This window comes from Chiloscyllium plagiosum, unplaced genomic scaffold (genome assembly GCF_037043375.1).
Source record: "Chiloscyllium plagiosum isolate Xiang-an unplaced genomic scaffold, Cpla_swu_hap1 HiC_scaffold_5, whole genome shotgun sequence".
Taxonomy (NCBI): domain Eukaryota; kingdom Metazoa; phylum Chordata; class Chondrichthyes; order Orectolobiformes; family Hemiscylliidae; genus Chiloscyllium; species Chiloscyllium plagiosum.
Genome location: NW_028270143.1, coordinates 7,192,009 through 7,210,854, shown reverse-complemented (window position 1 = coordinate 7,210,854; position 18,846 = coordinate 7,192,009). Strand labels below are relative to the sequence as shown.

General features: G+C 40.1%; 1 protein-coding gene across 5 annotated transcripts in view; it reads left to right on the top strand.

Moving 5' to 3' along the window:
- The window catches only part of creb5b (cAMP responsive element binding protein 5b), a 508,761-nt gene that overhangs the window by 173,743 nt on the left and 316,172 nt on the right, over positions 1-18,846 (top strand). For all 5 annotated transcript variants that reach the window (XM_087986955.1, XM_043689526.2, XM_043689529.2 and 2 more), the window contains one exon: positions 5,687-5,859. In XM_087986955.1, coding sequence (XP_087843081.1) covers positions 5,687-5,859 — 173 coding nt within the window. The remainder of the gene's footprint in view (positions 1-5,686; positions 5,860-18,846) is intronic.

Sequence of the window (18,846 nt, the reverse complement as noted above, 5' to 3'; positions counted from 1 at the left end):
CAACATGCCATAAACTTTGCAAATTGTGAATCAATCTCATGAGTCACCTTTGAACTTGTGAAATACAATCATTTGTGTGTGTGAATTAGGAACAGGAGTAGGCCACTCAGCCCTTGAGCCTGCTGTAATATTCAATAAGATCATGACTGATCTGATCATGCCACGTTCCCAACAACCATAATAATCCTTCATCCCTTTGCTTATCAAGTCTCTATGAGCCTCTTTCTTTAAAAATATTCAAAGATTTGCTTCCACCACCTTTTGAAGAAGAGGTTCGTGACCCTCTGTGAAGAAAATTCTCTCCATCTTAATCTTAAATGGATGATTCTTTGGTTTTAAGTAGCGACCCCCCAATTCTAGATTGTCCCACAGGAGGAAACATCCTTATTTGATCCAATCAGGTCTTATATGTTTCTATTAAGTCACCCCTTCCTTTTCTAAACTCCAACTGATACAATTCTACCCTGTCCAACCTTTCCTCATAAGAAAACCATCTGATCCAGATATTAGTCCAATAAACTTTCTCTGAACTACTTCCAACACATTTACATCCTTCCTTAAGTAAGGAATAGACCAAAAGAATGCCAATAAACAGTACAACTGAAGCATAACCTCCTGACTTTAGTATTCTATTCCCTTTACCACAATTGATGACATTCCATTCCCTAGATGTAAGTTTGTTCACTGAGCTAGAAGCTTCATTTTCAGACATTTCGTCACCATACTAGGTAACATCATCCGTGAGCCTCCAGTGAAGAACTGGTGTTATGATCCACTTTCTATTTATGTGTTTAGGTTTCCTTCGGTTGGTATTTCGTAATTGTTTGTTGTATCTGCATACTGATCTTGTGCAATTCACACATTACAACACTTGGATCCCTCGGAATCTCTGCTCTTGGCAATCTCTCATTATTTAGATAATATGCATTTTTTATTCCCACTGACAAAATTGACTATTTACCACTTTTCCACATTATACACTTACCTATCTATATCTCTTTATCATATCCTTATGTCATCCTTGCGATTTAGTTTTCTATCTGTCTTTGTGCTATCAGCAAATATAGTAACCATATTTTTGGTCCATGCATCAAAGCACTGATCTTTAGGTATTGTTTTATCTAGGCAATGAGAAAATGGTTACTCTGTTACCTATTAGCTAGCCAATCCATGACAGTAAGTTACCCCCAATACCTTGAGCTTTTATCTTCTCTAATAACCATTTATGTGGTATCTTATCAAATGCTTTCTGAAAAACTAAATACTGTACACCCACCAGTTTCCTTTTATTTACAGCAGAACTTGCCGCCTCAAGGAATTTGATCAAAATACTTAAATACAATTTCCAATTCACAAACCCTAGCTCCCTGATTTAATAATAGCCTCTAACGTCTTCCCTAAGACAGATGCTAAACTAACTATCTTGTGGTTTTCTGATTTCTGTCACTCTCCCTTTTTGAATAAAGGAGTTACATTCATTATTTTCTAATCTAAAGGAACATTCTGTGACTCCAGGAGAATTTAGAAAACGTAAGCCAATGCATTAACTGTCGTACTAGTTATAAAACAAATGCAGAAATTGCTGGAGAAGCTTAGTAGGTTTGGCTGCATCTGTGGAATGAAAGTAGAGTTAACGTTTTGGGTCCATTGACACTTTTATAATTTTTGTTTTGGTTTTGGATTCCCAGCATCCACAGTTCTTTGCATTTTAAAAAAAATTGTAATAGTCACTTCTTTTAAATCCTTGGATGGGTTCCACAGGACCCATCAGCCCTCAGCATTATAAAATTCCCACAGTGCAGAAAGAAGCCATTCAGCCCATCGAGTCTGCACCAAACAGCATTCCACCCAGACACAACTCCTTACACAATCCCCATAACACCTTACCATCCCTGGATACTACAGATTATTTAGCATGGCAAATCCACCTAACTTGCACATCTTTGAACTGAGGGAGGAAACTGGAGAACCTAGAGAAAACCCATGCAGACAGGGAAGAATGTGCAAACTCTGCACAAACAGTCAACCAAGGCTGGAAATGAACCCAAGCCGCTGGTGCTGTGAGGCAGCAGTGCTAACCATAGAGCCACCATGCCCCTTCCCTAGTGATTTTAATTTTCCTAAGTACGTCCTTGCATTTTATTTATTTCCATTGCAATCTAGCCCAAAATGGCTATTAATCTTGTAGGACAAAGCATATGTCAACTCTTGATAAGCCTATTGGTGTGAAGAGGAGTGGTGCTAAATACTCTTGGAAGTTCCTGCTTTTCTTGCCTTCAGAGGGATGTGTCATAGAGATGGCAAAAGACAAATATAACCAACCAGTCAAAAGTAAGGGTTAAGGGACTCAAAACTTTGACTCCACTTTCTCTCTACAGGTGCTGCCAGATCTGCTGAGTTTCTCCAGCTATTTCTGTTTTTGAATCAAAAACAAAAGTATGGCTAATCTGAAGGTCTGATCAGGACAGAACATTAAACACCTGAAGATTAATATTTGAGAAGAAAATATTGCTTTCATCACCCTTCCAATAGGTCCTGCTCATGACTCCTCTTCTGTTTTGAATGCTCTAGATATGGGGCATTGTGGGAAGGCATTCTTACGCTGACCCCTAACCCCTTCTGTTGGGTAGTATTTGATCTATATTGTGGTATCAGACTTTTGTCATTGTCATGCTAATTGATGATCACTTCTCTCCTTTACTGCATGAATTTTGATAGTCAGTCAAGGAAATCCATACATGTTTCAGCACTTACGTTACAACATAGAACAGTACAACACGTTACAAGCCCTTCGGCCCTCTATGTTGTGTTGACCTTTTATACTACTCTAAGATTAAACTAATCTATATGCCCTTCATTTTACTATCATTCATGTGCCGATGCAAGAGTTGCTTAAATGTTCCTAATGTACCTGACTCTACTACCATGACTGGCAGTGCATTTCATGCACCCACCACTCTCTGCAAAGAACCTACCTCTGACATCTCATCTAAACCTTCCTCGAATCACCTTAAAATTATGCCCCCTTGTGATAGCAATTTCTTCGAGGGAAGAAGTCTCTGGCTATCCACTCTATTCATGCCTCCTTATCTTCTACATCTCTATCAAGTCACCTATTATCCTTTGCTGTAATGAGAAAAGCCTAGCACCCTCAACCTTTCTTCATGAGACATGCCCTCCAGTCCCGGCAGCATTCTGGTAAATCTCCTCTGCATCCTTTCTAAAACTTCCACATCCTTCCTATAATGAGGCTGCCAGAACTGAACACAATATTCCAATCGTGGTCTAATCAGGGCTTTATAGAGCTGCAGCATTACCTCGTGGCTCTTAAATCCAATCTCCCTGCTAATGAAAGCCAACACACCTTATGCCTTCTTAACAACCCCATCAAGTTGGGTGGCAACTTTGAGAGATCTATGGACATGGACCCCAAGATCCCTCTGTTCCTCCACACTGCCAATAACCCTGCATTCTGCATTCAAATTCAACCTTCCAAAGTGAATCACTTTACACTTTTTTCCAAGTTGAACTCCATCTGCCACTTCGCAGCCCAGCTCTGCATCCTGTCAATGTCCTGTTGCAATCTATAACAGCCCTCCACACTATCCACAACACCACCAACCTTCGTGTCATTGGCAAACTTACTAAGTCACCCTTCCACTTCCTCATCCAAGTCATTTATAAAAATCAAAAAGAACAGAGGTCCCAGAATAAATCACTGGTCACCGAGCTCCAGGCTGAATACATTACATCTACTACCACCCTCTGTCTTCTATTGGCCAGCCAATTCTATATCCAGATAGCCAAACTTCCCTGGATCCCGGGCTACCTCATTTCTGAATGAGCCTACCATGGGGAACCTTATACAACGCCTTGTTAAGATTCATTTATACACATCCACTGCACTACTTTCATTTATGTATTTTGTCACACCCTCAAAGACTTCAATAAGGCTTGTGAAGCATGACCTGTCCCTCACAAAACCACACTGACTATCTCTAATCAAACGGTGCTATTCTAAATAATCATAAATCCTGTCTGTCAGAATCCTCTCCAATAATTTGCCCCCCACCAGCATAAGACTGACAGGTTTGTAATTCCTAGGGTTATTCCTATTCCCTTTCTTGAACAAGGGAATAACATTTGCCACCGTCCAATCATCTGGTATTACTCCGGGGACAGTGAGGATGCAAAGATCATCATTAAAGGCCAGCGATCTTTTCCCTCGCTTCCTGTAGGGTATATCCCATTTGACCCAGGGGACTTATCTATCCTTTTTTCAAAATTTCCAGGACTTCCTCCTTCATGTCAACCTGTTAAGCATATCTTGTTTCACGCTGTCCTCACAAACAAAAAGGTCCCTCTCAGTAGTGTATACTGAAGCAAAGTATTCATTATGGAACTCCCTTACCTTCTCCGACTCCAGGCAAAAGTTCCCTCCACTATCCCTGATAAGCCCTACCCTCACTCTGGTCATCCTCTTGTTCCTCATCTAAATGTAGAAAGCCTTGGGGTTTTCCTTAATCCTTCACTCCAAGACTCTTGCCCCCTTCTAGCTCTCCTAATGCCATTCTTCAGTTTCTTCCTGGCTACCTTGTAACCCTGTAGCCCTAACTGATCCTTGCTTCCTCAACCTTAAGTAAGCTTCCTCCTTCCTCTTGACTAGATGTTCCACAATCTCTTTAATCCAAGGTTCCTTCACCTTAGCATCCCTTCCTTGCCTCAGTGGGACAAACCTATCCAGCACTCGCAGCAAGTGCTCCCTAAACAACCTCGACATTTCTGTTGTTCATTTCCCTGAGAACATCTATTTCCAGTTTATGCTCCACAGTTCCTGCCTAATAACATTGTAATTCCCCCTCCCCCAATTAAATACTTTCCCATACTGTCTGCTCCTATCCCTCACCATGACTATAGTAAACATCAGGGAGTTCTGATCACTATCAACAAAATACTCACCCACCAACAGATCTGACACCTGGCCTGTTCGTTGCCGAGACCAAAATCCAATATGGCCTTTCCTCTAGTCGGCCTATCTACTTATTAAGTTAGGAATCCTTCCTGTACACACCTGACCAAATCTGTTCAATCCAAACTCGGAGGTGGTTTGATCCTGCAACACCAGCAGCTTTCCCACCACATCATATGGCATGTGAATACTGAATTTCTGTAGGATTTCCCTAATTATTCCTTGTAACAGCAGCAGGAGGCCGGCAGGAACCTTTGGGAAAAAAGCAACACTTGCTGCCATAGCACATCACTGATTGATAGTTCAAAGAAATTTATCTGTGAACAGTTAAATGTCAATTCATATGGCTCATATTAAATGTTCTCAGTCATCGTATCAATCGGAAAATGTAAAGGATGGATACAAGCCTACAGAAATGTGATGAAAACTGAAAACCTTGCCACCTTTGGTAGCTATGTTTTTGGTTTTGCCATTCAATTACGCAACGTTATTAATCAAGATCAGGAGCCAGTTACCTGCTTTCTAATACCTTTACTGCTTCTCAGTACCTGTGAAAAATAGAAGAACCAAAAAAAAAATTTAAAATGCTTTCCTTTAAAGGCTATTAATTTTCTAATGGTTTGGAATTTTGGAAAAATATATATTATGTTAATCTTATTTGTAATTTAAATTTCTATATTAAAGTTTACGTTATCTATTTTATTCTATTTATAAAAGACCTTATCAGTGCATGGGTCAGTGCAAGGGCCTATGTCAGGATCAGCATCTCATCTGCTTGCCACCACTAGGATGCCAAACCATGACAGTGGAGTAGTAATCCAGCAAGCCTTGCCTTCGCCAACATCCAGCTCAGTCATCACACAAGCACCTTCTACCAACAGGCAAATAGGGTAAGTGATTAGTTCAGATATTGCTATCCAACTTACCACTTTCATTCATAAATAAAAGAGAATATGACACTGATATAATGGGAAATAAATTCAATGTTACTCTCTCAATGTCTGTTTGGCATTGCCTCTATACAAATAAAAGTGGTCAATCTTCTTCTGACCTTCAGTGTTACAGTATTGCCAGCAGTGTACATTTGTGTTATTTCTTGTGGTGGTTTTGGGGCTTCATTAACACAGAAGTGTGCTATTCATAGAATTTACAAAGGACAAGGATCAGTGATAGTTCAAATATGAAATTCGACTTCTAATAAAAATGACATGGGTACCTGTAGGACTACAGTTTTTGCTAGGAAGCTAAACTAAGTCGATCTGAAATCGTTAAAACGTACATCCATGACACATTCAACTGTCAGTGAGGCACACGTATTACTGGGAAGCAACTTTCAGAATCTTAGAAGTGAATCCATAATTTTACATTAAACCTGTTCAGCTCAGATCATTTCTGATGCATTGGGAGCAATTAGATGGGCAGAGTACATTGCAATTGTGCCACTGGACTAATTGTTCCAGCGATTGGAGAATTCCTCAGTGGAAGTGAACTGGAAGAATATGTAAAGGAAGAGGGCAAGCATGCAGTGGTAAGTGGGGTAGATGGTATTGGGCAGCAGATAGTGGACATGATAGTAGTTCTGAGTTAAAACAAAGATTTCTATATCGTATCCCAAAAAATGTAATTAAACTCTTCACCCACCAATTCTTGGAAATTTTAGCTGGTCTTATAAATAGAAGAGGATACCAATTTAATAATTTTAATAGAACTTATATGCACCCCCTCCACCTCCAATTGTAGGGGACATTAACTCTAAAACCTGAACTGTAATATCCACCATTGTTTTTGCACAATTCCGTTTACATTTAATCAAGTCTAATAAGCAATGTAAAGATTAAAATATCAATGTCTTATTCATTCTTCTCTGAAAGGACCATTTTTATTCCTATTACCCTTCTTCTATCTCTTCCATGTATTAGTTTTTAAAACTTTTCTCCAGAATTATATAAACTTATTGTGAGGTTTCTATGACTATCTTTGATGTACATTAAGTAGATTCATTAGCAGAGGTCATTCATTCATGGAACTTACAAGGGCAGATTATGTTCAGCTGACTGTCTTGGGCAGGAGCAGAAACTTCCCTTTCCTGGTGGCACATTAAAGTGTAGAGTTGAAATCAGTGACGTGTTTGTGTCATGTTGGGCCTCGTGTCATCCTGCGATGAGTTCCCATTCTGTATTATGTTTGCATGCCATGAACATGCATTAGTGAAGAAGTTTTTTTCCTTACGTCCCACCTTCAAGCTATGTCAGCGACACATAAGAATCACATAGTATCAAGATTACATTCAGTGAAGGTCAGTGCAGTATTTGGCTTTGTGCAGTGTGTCTAAGGTCAGCCTTTTCCTTGTTGGTCTCTGAAGCTCAAGGCAGGAGAATGTCAGCATGCATGAAGGATCAGGACCAAGGGTAAACCAGGGAAGGGTGTGGAGTGGGCTTGGGGTATGTAGGAGCAGAAGAGTGATTGAAAGGAGCAAAAAAGGCTAAATCCAGTGCTTGGAGGAGTGCATTATGGTATCCTGGATTTGGTGAGGGTAGGTGGGAACAGTTATCAAGGTAAGGAACTGAGGTGTCTAAAGGCATGGTTTTTATATTGTCCAATTGTGGACCCATCATAGGTAGTTGTCTGGCAAAGTCCTTTAATGACTTTGAATTTACCTACATTTTGATTACCCTTGCTGAGCGTGATCTTTGACCTTGCCCTTTTATAATGCACAGAAGCTGAGCTTGCAAGTTAAGCCATGTTGTACACATTAGCAAATGCAACACTGGAGAATAGCATGAACAGTCAATTTTGAATTAGCATAAAAATAGATCATTATTTTTTCCGCAATAAAGAAATGTCCCTAACTCCCCTGTAACCACATGCCAACCAGAAGGCATGACTGTATGTTTAACTCTCTGACTAAGATAGTCTCAACAAATAATGATGCTGCACACATGTATAAACTGGTATAATGTGAAATAGTTTTTTTAGATTCCCGACAGTGTGAAAACAGGCACTTCAGTCCAACCAGTCCACACCGACCCACCAAAGACCCATTTCCCTCTGACTAATGCACCTAACACTATGGGAAATTTAACATGGCCAATTCACCTGACCTGCACATCTTTGGACTGTGGGAGGAAACAGGAGCACCCGGAGGAAACCCACTTAGACTCGGGGAGAATGTGCAAACTCCACACAGCAATCGCCCAAGGCTGGAATTGAGGCCCTAGTTACCAGTGAAATTTAAATGTGAATAACATCCATGCCTGTTGTGTTCTGAATAATTCTTATGTTAATGGTAATGTAGTTGGGCAGGAAAATTGTATCTGTGGAGCAGAGACTTCCTATTGGTCCATGAACCATTTTTTTATATATAACATAGTCAGAGTGTACTTGCTACATTGTCAGCTGATTTCATGTTTCACTACTGAAAATCTTCCCAAAATGTGTGATCACTGATGCTGCTTGCGCATGGTGCTAGCACTTTAACTTCTAATTATGTGGAAACCAGTAAAAAGCAATAGGGTAGAAACAGCATCTAATTCCCTCATTATCAGAAATAGTGTACCATGGTTAAAATTCCACCCATATCCTCTGTGCCAGTCACTAAGTGAAGACACATGAAGCAGATACAATCTTATAAAAACTTGACCAAGTAATTAAATTGAAACTGATCACAACATCAAAGAAAGAGTACACTTTACAATACTATTATGTACCGAGAACATTTGGAGGGGGGGGGGGGGGTTGGGTGGTGGTTACAAGCAGCGTCTAACAGGTCAGAGTCAGGTCAAATGGGTTTGTTTGCCGAGTCTGCAAGCAACTATTCACTACAATCAGATTTCTTTCCACTGAAGTTCTCAACAGTAGTTCAAGAGACTCATTACCTAATTTTACTGCCACTCTTATTTAGTCTGTAATGAAAACTTTAACAATACTTTTTCCAAGTCAATAGAAAATAAAAACTGTGACTGTGAAAAATTGTAAACTGATTTGCTTGAACAACTTTCACCCCTTGAATTAGAATGGATTTTGGCAGTGAAATGATTATTAGTTTTGTTGTATTTTTACAATATAAACTCTGCACAGGGTTATATTTATTTTTGATATGAGAGCCAGACGCCTTGTTAGCATTTCTCTATCTGTAGCATATATCTATTTGTATAATACTCAAACAAAGTCATGCAGGCCCATTTCAAGTTAGTGAACTCTGGCTTTCTAGTCTCGAACCCTGATGATTCACTTTTTATTTGCATTCACATTTTTTTTGTTTAGCTGTTTGAAATTCTCCATCCTGGTATCTCTTTGTCTTCCTTGCCACTGCTACAGTTTATAGATTTTTAAAAATCACACATTTCTGGAGCAGGTGGGACTCAAACCTGGGCCTCTGGGTTCAAAGGTAGGGACACTATCACAATAACATGAGAGTTGATTTTTTTTGGATTATTCATATTTATAATCAATCTGTTCAAGATGTGTTATGGCACAACTTTGCAGCATATGGGACTTGAAGCCGGTTCATTTAAGACTAAAATTGGGCCCTTGAAGACAGAAACAGGGGAATATATTATGGGGAACAAAGAAATGGCAGAAGAATTGAATTGGTACTTCAGATCTGTGTTCACTGGGGAAGACACAAGCAATCTCCCTGAGGTAACAGTGGCTGAAGGACCTGAACTGAAGGGAATTTATATTTGTCAGGAATTGGTGTTGGAGAGACTGTTAGGTCTGAAGGTTGATAAGTCCCCGGGGCCTGATGGTCTACATCCCAGGGTACTGAAGGAGGTGGCTTGAGAAATCGTGGATGCATTGGTAATTATTTTCCAGAGTACGATAGATTCTGGATCAGTTCCTGCGGATTGGAGGGTGGCTAATGTTGTACCACTTTTTAAGAATGGTGAGAGAGAAAGCAGGAAATTATAGACCAGTTAGTCTGACCTCAGTGGTGGGAAAGATGCTGGACTCTATTATAAAGGATGAAATTATGGCACATCTGGATAGTAGTAACAGGATAGGTCAGAGTCAGCATGGATTTATGAAGGGAAAATCATGCTTGACTAATCTTCTGGAATTTTTTGAGGATGTAACTCTGAAGATGGATGAGGGCGATCCAGTAGATGTAGTGTACCTGGACTTTCAGAAAGCTTTTGATAAAGTCCCACATAGGAGGTTAGTGAGCAAATTTAGGGCGCATGGTATTGGGGGGTAAAGTGCTAACTTGGATTGAAAGTTGGTTGGCTGATAGGAAACAAAGAGTAGTGATAAACGGCTCCATTTTGGAATGGCAGGCAGTGACCAGTTGGGTACTGCAAATATCAGTACTGGGACCGCAGCTTTTTACAATATATGTTAATGATATAGAAGATGGTATTAGTAATAACATTAGCAAATTTGCTGATGATACAAAGCTGGGTGGCAGGGTGAAATGTGATGAAGATGTTAGGAGATTGCAGGGTGACCTGGACAAGTCAGGTGAGTGGTCAGATGCAAGGCAGATGCAGTTTAATGTGGATAAATGTATGGTTATCCACTTTGGTGGCAAGAACAGGAAGGCAGATTACTACCTAAATGGAATCAATTTAGGTAAAGGGGCACTATAGAGAGATCTGGGTGTTCTTGTACACCAGTCAATGAAGGTAAGCATGCAGGTACAGCAGGTAGTGAAGAAGGCTAATAGCATCCTGGCCTTCATAACAAGAGGGATTGAGTATAGAAGCAAAGAGATTCTTCTGCAGCTGTACAGGGCCCTGGTGAGACCACACCTGGAGTACTGTGTGCAGTTCTGATCTCCAAATTTGAGGCAAGATATTCTGGCTATTGAGGGAGTGCAGTGTAGGTTCACGAGGTCAATTCCTGGAATGGCGGGATTACCTTACACTGAAAGACTGGAGCGACTGGGCTTGTATACCCTTGAGTTTAGAAGACTGAGAGGGAATCTGATTGAGACATATAAGATTATTAAAAGATTGGACACTCTGGAGGCAGGAAACATGTTTCCGCTGATGGGTGAGTGCCAAACCAGAGAACACAGCTTAAAAATACGGAGTAGACCATTTACGACAGAGATGAGGAGAAACTTCTTCACCTAGAGAGTGGTGGCTGTGTGGAATGCTCTGCCCCAGAGGGCAATGGAGGCCCAGTCTCTGGATTCATTTAAGAAAGAGTTGGATAGAGCTCTCAAGGATTGTGGAATCAAGGGTTATGGAGATAAGGCAGGAACAGGATATTGATTAAGGATGATCAGCCATGATCATATTGAATGGTGGTGCAGATTCGAAGGGCAGAATGGCCTACTCCTGCACCTATTGTCTATTGTCTATTCATCTGGCAGTGTGGATGGCACAAAGATATTTTCTAACCAATTAATTCTGAAATCTTATTATTTACTCCAGAGGAGGCAGGACTTGAACCTGGTCTTCTGGCTCAAAGTAGGGATACTAACAGTATAGCAAAAAGAGCCCCTGTTGGTGTCTGCTGTGGCTAATTTAGGAGGCCAATGTCTTCTGAATTGCATGTTTTCAGATTCATAGCATCTCTCCAGATCTTGAGCAAAACAAATTGGTGCTGATGTTCTAGTGCAGTTCTGAGAGAGTTTTACACTATGAGGCATTAAACATGATGTCACCTACCTGCCTGGATGGAAATAAAGTATCTCAGGGCAGTATTTCAAAAGAGAGCCAGGAGAGTCATCCCTGGTTAATATTTATCATTGACCAATATCAAAAAGAACAGATTATATGGTCATTTTCATATTGCTGTTTGTGGAAGTTTGTTATGCACAAAACAGCTACCGTGCTTTCTACGTTGCAATAGCGTTTACACTTTGAACAGTACTTTATTGACTAAAGTACTTTGTAAAACACTAAATTGTATAAAAGCAAGTATATTTTTATATCCTAAGTCCATCAGTCAAGGAGCACACTGGAAAAAGATGACTGTACCAGAAGGAAGGATTTATATTTGTATCGTGCCTTTAAAGTATAAAACATTCTAAGGCTCTTGTAAATGTCATTTCTGTTATAATGCATTAGTTCTGTTCTTGTGCGTAAGGTTGCGTAATAGCTGCACCGTTTAAACTAATGCGGCCGGAATCACACTAAAACCAATACATGCTTTAAAAGTTTGCGCTTTAGAACCAGTGTTCCCATTCATCAGTTGTGTTATAGAGAATTTGCATTAACAAAACATGCGTTACAGAAGAACGACCTGTGTATTCACGTTGCTATGACCTCAAAATTCTAACAGATGAACTGAAAGACATACACAATAAGACAACTTGGAAATGGAGATCTAATATGTAATTCCTCGGACAAAAGCTTCAGAAATGACATTGAAAGAATTGGCAGGAAATGTTATAAGAATTTAAATCTGCTAACTGACTTTACAGTAAAATGAGTAATTCATAACACCATTTCAAACAAATACACAATACTGGCATGTTTGTTCAAAAACTGGAAGTATAACAAATAGTGGGAAAAATTATTTGTATGTCCTTTTTTAATTTCAGAAATATACTTTATTCGTAAATAAACTTAGTCACAAATGCAGTTTGGTTCTTTACAGTAGCATGTCAAGGAAGCAAACATTGGAGTTTGACTTCATCCAACAAACCAAAGACCTCTCTTACACATATAAGACTGTATTTACTTACATTTGAGGTACCAGCAGGGGTCTGATAACCGAACAATTAACTTCAACATGATAACCTCAGAAAATGGTCTTTCCCCACTGCACCTTCGCTGCAGCTGCCCCAAGCTTTAGTGCATCCCTTAGCATGTAGTCCTGGACCTTGGAATGTCTGCAACACTCAGTTGAGGTCAACTCTTGGTTCTGGAAGACCAACAATTTCCAGCAGACCAAATAGTGTCTTTCGCCAAGTTGGTGGTCAAGAAAGATAAACCCATCAAATACACTTCCTGCCTGCTTTACTAACCAAATAAACTTTAATGTGTCTGCTACCTTAGGCAGCCAAACCAGGCAAGGCTTCCAAAAAAGTTTGCATTCTGAACTATAGGCATATAAGAGTTTCATGATTGTAGGTCAACTCAAAAATTTTAACTTTGTATTGTCATGTAGCCACATATGTCCTTGGCCATCATGTCTGGGCATTGTTTCCTCCAATGCAAACTGCCATCCACTTTGACACCAAATCCTTGGAAATTATTTTAATGTTAAAATCATACATCGTCACAGGAACAATACTCCTGTGGTCCACAAGGCATCTCTCAATGAGGGGTAATGATTCTGAGGAAATGGGCTGCTTTGTGGTTCCTGTAACCTTTTAAAAAGGGAGGAGAATGTTTGCACTTTAAGGGTAGAAAGGAAATTCTTTGGAAGGAGAGAAGTGTAGAGGAAAAGTTGTTGCTACCATAGTTACATCATAGTTATTATATCGATGGGACGGCACGGTGGCTTAGTGGTTAGCACTGCTGCCTCAAAGTGCCAGGCATGCCTCCTGCCTCAGGCGACTGTGTGTGGAGTTTGCATATTCTCCCCGTGTCTGTGTGTGTTTCCTCTGGGTGCTCCGGTTTCCTCCCATAATTCAAAGATGGGCAGGCTAGCTGAATTGGCCATGCTAATTTTCCCGTCGTGTTCAGGGACATATAGGGTAGGTGCACTACTCAGGTAAAATGTAGAGTAATAGGGTAGGGGAATTGGTTTGGGTGAGAAACTCTTCGGAGTGTCAGTGTGGACTTGTCGGGCTGAAGGGCCTGGTTCCACATTGTGAGAATTCTATGATTCTTACTGATATTGAACAAAATGCATTTAACTATGAATAATGTGTTTGGATATTGGTTAAAGACACTGCTGATGTTTGCAAGACTGAAAGGCATCTAAGAAACCTAAATTTTATGGTAAAGCATCAGTAGAAATTATGGTGTCCATGGGTAGAATCTTACTATCTCCTACCATGGTAGGGGAGACAGCTATCAGGTTCCCCAAGTAGTGGTGAGGGCTTGCGCTCCAGACCTAATTGCAATCTGTTCCAGTATAGCTATGGCACTGGCATCTACTTATCAATATGGAAAATTGCCTATATTTGTTCTGTCCACAAAAGGTGGGAGACATCTAACCCAGCCAATTGCTGCCATGTCAGTCAGCTCTCAGAGTGATGGAAGGAGCCAACAACAACGTTATCAAATTGAACACTTACAACAATAACCTCATTTGCATTTAGTTTGGGTTCTGCCAGTGCTACTCAGCTCCTATCCTGATTATACCCTTGGTCCAAACATGGGCAAGTGAACTGAACTCAAGGGATGAAGTGGGATTGGACAGCCTTTGACATCAAGGCAGCATTTAACTGAATGAGATGTCAAGGAGTCTTAGGAAAACTAGAGTCAATGGGAATCAATGGGATAACTCTCATAACGCACAAAGGAAGATGGCTATGGTTATTGGAAGTCAGTCATCTCAGCATTAGAACATCACTGCAAGTGTTCCTCAGTGTAGTGTCCTAGGCTTAAGTATATTCAGCTGCACTATTAATGACCTTCCCTTGATAATGAGGACAGAAAGTGGAAGGTTCACAGTTCAGTACCATTATCAACTTGTCAGAAACTGAAGCAGTTTATTTCACATACTGCAAGACCTGGACAACACTCAGCCATAGGCTGAAAAGTGACACAGAACATTCATTCCATATGTGTCAGGCAGCAACTGTCACAAACAGAAGATAGTCTAAGCATCTCCCCTTGACATTCAATAATGTTACCATCCCTGAATCTCCTACTGTCAACATTCTGGAGTTTACCATTGACCAGAAAATGTTCTGCAGTTGCCAAATAAATAGTGGCTAAAAGAATAAATTAGAAACGAGGAATTCTGCTGTGAGTAACTGACATCTTGATTCACCAATACTTGACCACCAGCAAGACACAAGGTAGGCGTGTGATGGAATACTCCACATTTGCCTCAATGAGTGTAGCTCCAGTAACACTTAAGAAACAGGATGAAACAGCCTGTTTGATTAAGCACCCCTCTCCCAACTTCAAAATTCAATCTTTCAACCACTGATGTTCAGTAGCAGTAATGTGTACCATTTGCAAGACACACTATGACAACTCACCAGAGCTTCTTCAACAACACCTTCCAAATCTGTGACCTCTACCATCGAGAAGATAAGGGCAATAATGAATAGGAAAACCATCAATTGCAGGTTCCCATCACATTCCAATCTGATTTGGAACTATAATACCATCAGTGTCATTAGGTTAGAGTCTTGGAAATCTCTCCCTAACAGTATTGTAGATGTACTTACAACACATGGACGAGAGCAATTCAAAAAGGCAGCTCACCATCACCTTCTGAAGGGCAGTTAAGGATGGGACACACATGCTGCCTAGCCAGCAACATCACACCATGCAAAAATTAAAGAAAATATATCTAATTGAATCTAGCCCAAAACAACCTTAAAATATTTAACAATATTAAACCAAATTCAAAGGACATTCTTATTAATATGCATTAATATGCTATTTAAAATGAAATTAATAAAAAGCCACTATTCTTTTACAAAAGAAATAGCATTTTTTATTTGCTCATCAAATGTGAGTGTCGCTGGCTGGATAGCTGTCATTGCTATCCCATTTGTACAGTCGGCAGTTAACAGCCAAGCACATCACCGTGTGTCGACAGTCATATAGAACAGACTTGATAATGTTGACAGATTTCTTTCTCTAAAGGACATGAATGAATCAGATGGGCTTTTACAATAATCAATAGTGGTTATATGGTCACCATAGATTAGCTTTCCAGTCTAGGCTTTTTCATTGAATTCTAGTTTCACCATTTGCTGTGGTGGGATTCCAACTGCTGTCCCCAAAACATTAGCTTGGATTTTCAATTACTCTGCTTGCAACATTAACATTATACGATCACTCCCTCAATGAGTGGATTCGTTTATGAAAATATATCTGATTTATACCAAAAATAAACAATTTATGCAAAAGGAATAACTCATCATTAATGTAGAAATATTCCCAAAACATGGCAAAAAAAGTCAGTCTAAGTTTTAAAATTCTTCTAATAATTGAAAGCTCCATGTTCTTTTCTATTTCTTAGATTTTATACTTGCACTATAAATGCACGTTGTTAGAATTGGTCAGTTTTGCAATGTGCAAATGCTTAAAAAGCTTGCACCAAATTCTTCACCCTAATATGTTAAGGGACAAAATGAGACATTTAGGATAAGTTAATATTTACATAAGAATAGGAGGGAGAAAAAGTGATGTCAATGCTTAAAGCTTGTACGCATGAATTTATGGAAAGCAGGGTTACAGTTATGGCCACTCAAAGAGACAGTGGGGACCATATTCCCACCAATCAGAGAAGCTTCACAGCCATTTAACATTCTGCGGAGTATTAAGTGGTAGGAGACCGGACTTCACTCCTAATGATGGTAGATAGCCTGCCTCAGAAAGTCAACCTCTAGTTGGCATATCTGTGGTAGTAGTAGCTAAAACTATAAGCAGACGTCAGATTCTTTATGTCTCAGAGTCTGGGAACAGTTAGAGCTAGAGGTCTCACAGCAGGAAGGAGAGATGAGCCGAAGTCCGTAGGAGTGGAGTGGGAGAGATTGGTATCTTGATGATTACTCTAGGATTGAGGGGCTATCTGCAAAGCTCAGGTCTCAGGTTCAGTGACTGCTGTGGAACCTTGAGGCAGCTCCACCCCTCTTTCCTGCCAAGGCATGAACAGGGAAAGCTGCATTTCATCCTTTGCCCATAAAGTCTTTCAATAGCTTCATACCTGAAGCCAAGTCCATGTAGTCTACTCCACCATTCAATTACTATGTTTAAGGAAGGGTCAACAGACCCGAAACGTTAACTCTGATTTATCTTCACAGATTCTGCCAGACATGCTGAGCTTTTCCAGCAGATTCTGATTTTGATTCAATTACAATGATTGGTCGGATAATCTTCAACTCTACTTTCCTGTCTTAACCTACAATCCTTGAACTCCCCCATTCCATTGATTGAAAAAGCCGTCTATCTCAGTCTTGAATGCATTTAACAACTAACCTTGACAACCTTCTGCAGTAAAGAGTTCCATGGATTGCTATACGGAGAGGTTGAATAGACTAGGGCTGTTTTCCCTGGAGCGTCGGAGGCTGAGGGGTGACCTTATAGAGGTTTACAAAATTATGAGGGGCATGGATAGGATAAAGAGACAAAGTCTTTTCCCTGGAGTCGGGGAGTCCAGAAACATGCAATTTGATACTCCCCTTAATGTCCTTGGTTAGACAGTCTACATTACATTAATGAAGCCTTGGCCTAGTGGTATTATTGCTGGACTGTTAATCCTGACACCTAGGGACTCTGGTTCAAAACCTGCTGTGGCAAATGTGGAATTTGAATTCAGTTAAAAAAAAATTTTGGAATTAAGAGTCTAATGATGACCATGAAACAGTTGCAATTGTCAGGAAAACACCATCTGCCTCTCTATTGTCCTTTAGGGAAGGCAATCTGCCATTCTTATTTCATCTGGCCTATAGGTGACTCCAGACCCACAGCAATGTGATTGACTCTTAATTGCCCTCTGGGAACTAAATGCTGACCTAGCCAGTGATGCTCTCATCCTGTAAATAATTTTTTAAAAAACCTGCTATGCTACTTTGTGGCCAGTTAAAATGCAGTATATCCCCTCCAACTCTGCTGGCTTTTTGCAATATTCATCGTATCATAGAATCCCTACAGTGTGGAAACAGACCATTTGACCCCAAAGGTCCACACAGACCCTCCAAAGAGTATCCCACCCAAGATCCATTCCCCTACCCCAATTACTCTGCATTTATCCCTGACTAATGCAGCTAGCCTACACATCTCTGAACACTCTGGGCAATTTACCTTGGCCTATTCACCAAACATGCACATCTTTGGATTGTGGGAGGAAACCGGAGCACCCGGAGGAAACCCACACAGACACAGGGAGAATATGCAAACTCCACACAGACAGTCGCTTGAGGCTGGAATTGAACCTGGGTTCCTGGTGCTATGAGGCAGTAGTGATATTGCTATTAACCTGCACTTTGAGCCAACATTTGACGTTCTATTGTAATATGTTGATCAGCTCCAGTAACCTCATCAGAGCTTGACTGCAAAACCATGTCAAACCTGTGATTAGACGAAGGCCACAAAGGCAAAATTCTTTTAATTGTTGTAGAGGCTCCTCCAGCACCCACAAAGGAACCTCAGGTCTCTCTTTCCACAGGCATTCCACCCCCTCAGACTGTTTAGCATCTCCTCTCAAGCAGGTATCTTGGTCCTGAGCTATTTCCTTTGGGTCTGTGACTATATCTTTTTGATCCCCAAATCTTGCTCCCACCATCACTTGATAGTGGTTCCCTGCAGGTTTGGCGTCTGACAGCAAATGTACAGATGAAGGTACCAGGCAACATCCTTGTGCCCTCCATTATAATCACCTACTGTGTGAAGTGCTTTGACATATTTTTACACGTATCTGATGAAATATAAGTATCTGATAGGGTAAATATAATGATTATCATTATTAAGGCTGCATGCTTAATGTACTTTAGACAAACAAAGAATCTATTGTGAATTAAATTGATAATTGGCCAACTGGATCCTACTATGGCCAATTATTGAACTTTGTTTCATATTTATTGTTTTATATTAACATTGGCTTCAGTTTTCATTCTGGTATGCCAGAAAATACATTACTTAATAAAAGCTAACATTTATTGAAAGTAAATTTATTTTCTAGAACATGATGCATGGTTAGAATGTTCAAAGTAACTTACTAAACAAAGAAGGATTAATTGGTTCGTAACAAATCTCCTGTTGTAGCCGACAATTAGATAAAATGTTAACTTTGGAATGAAATTAGACGAAAAAACATGAGAATGTTGTGTGGCACTATTAACGTAC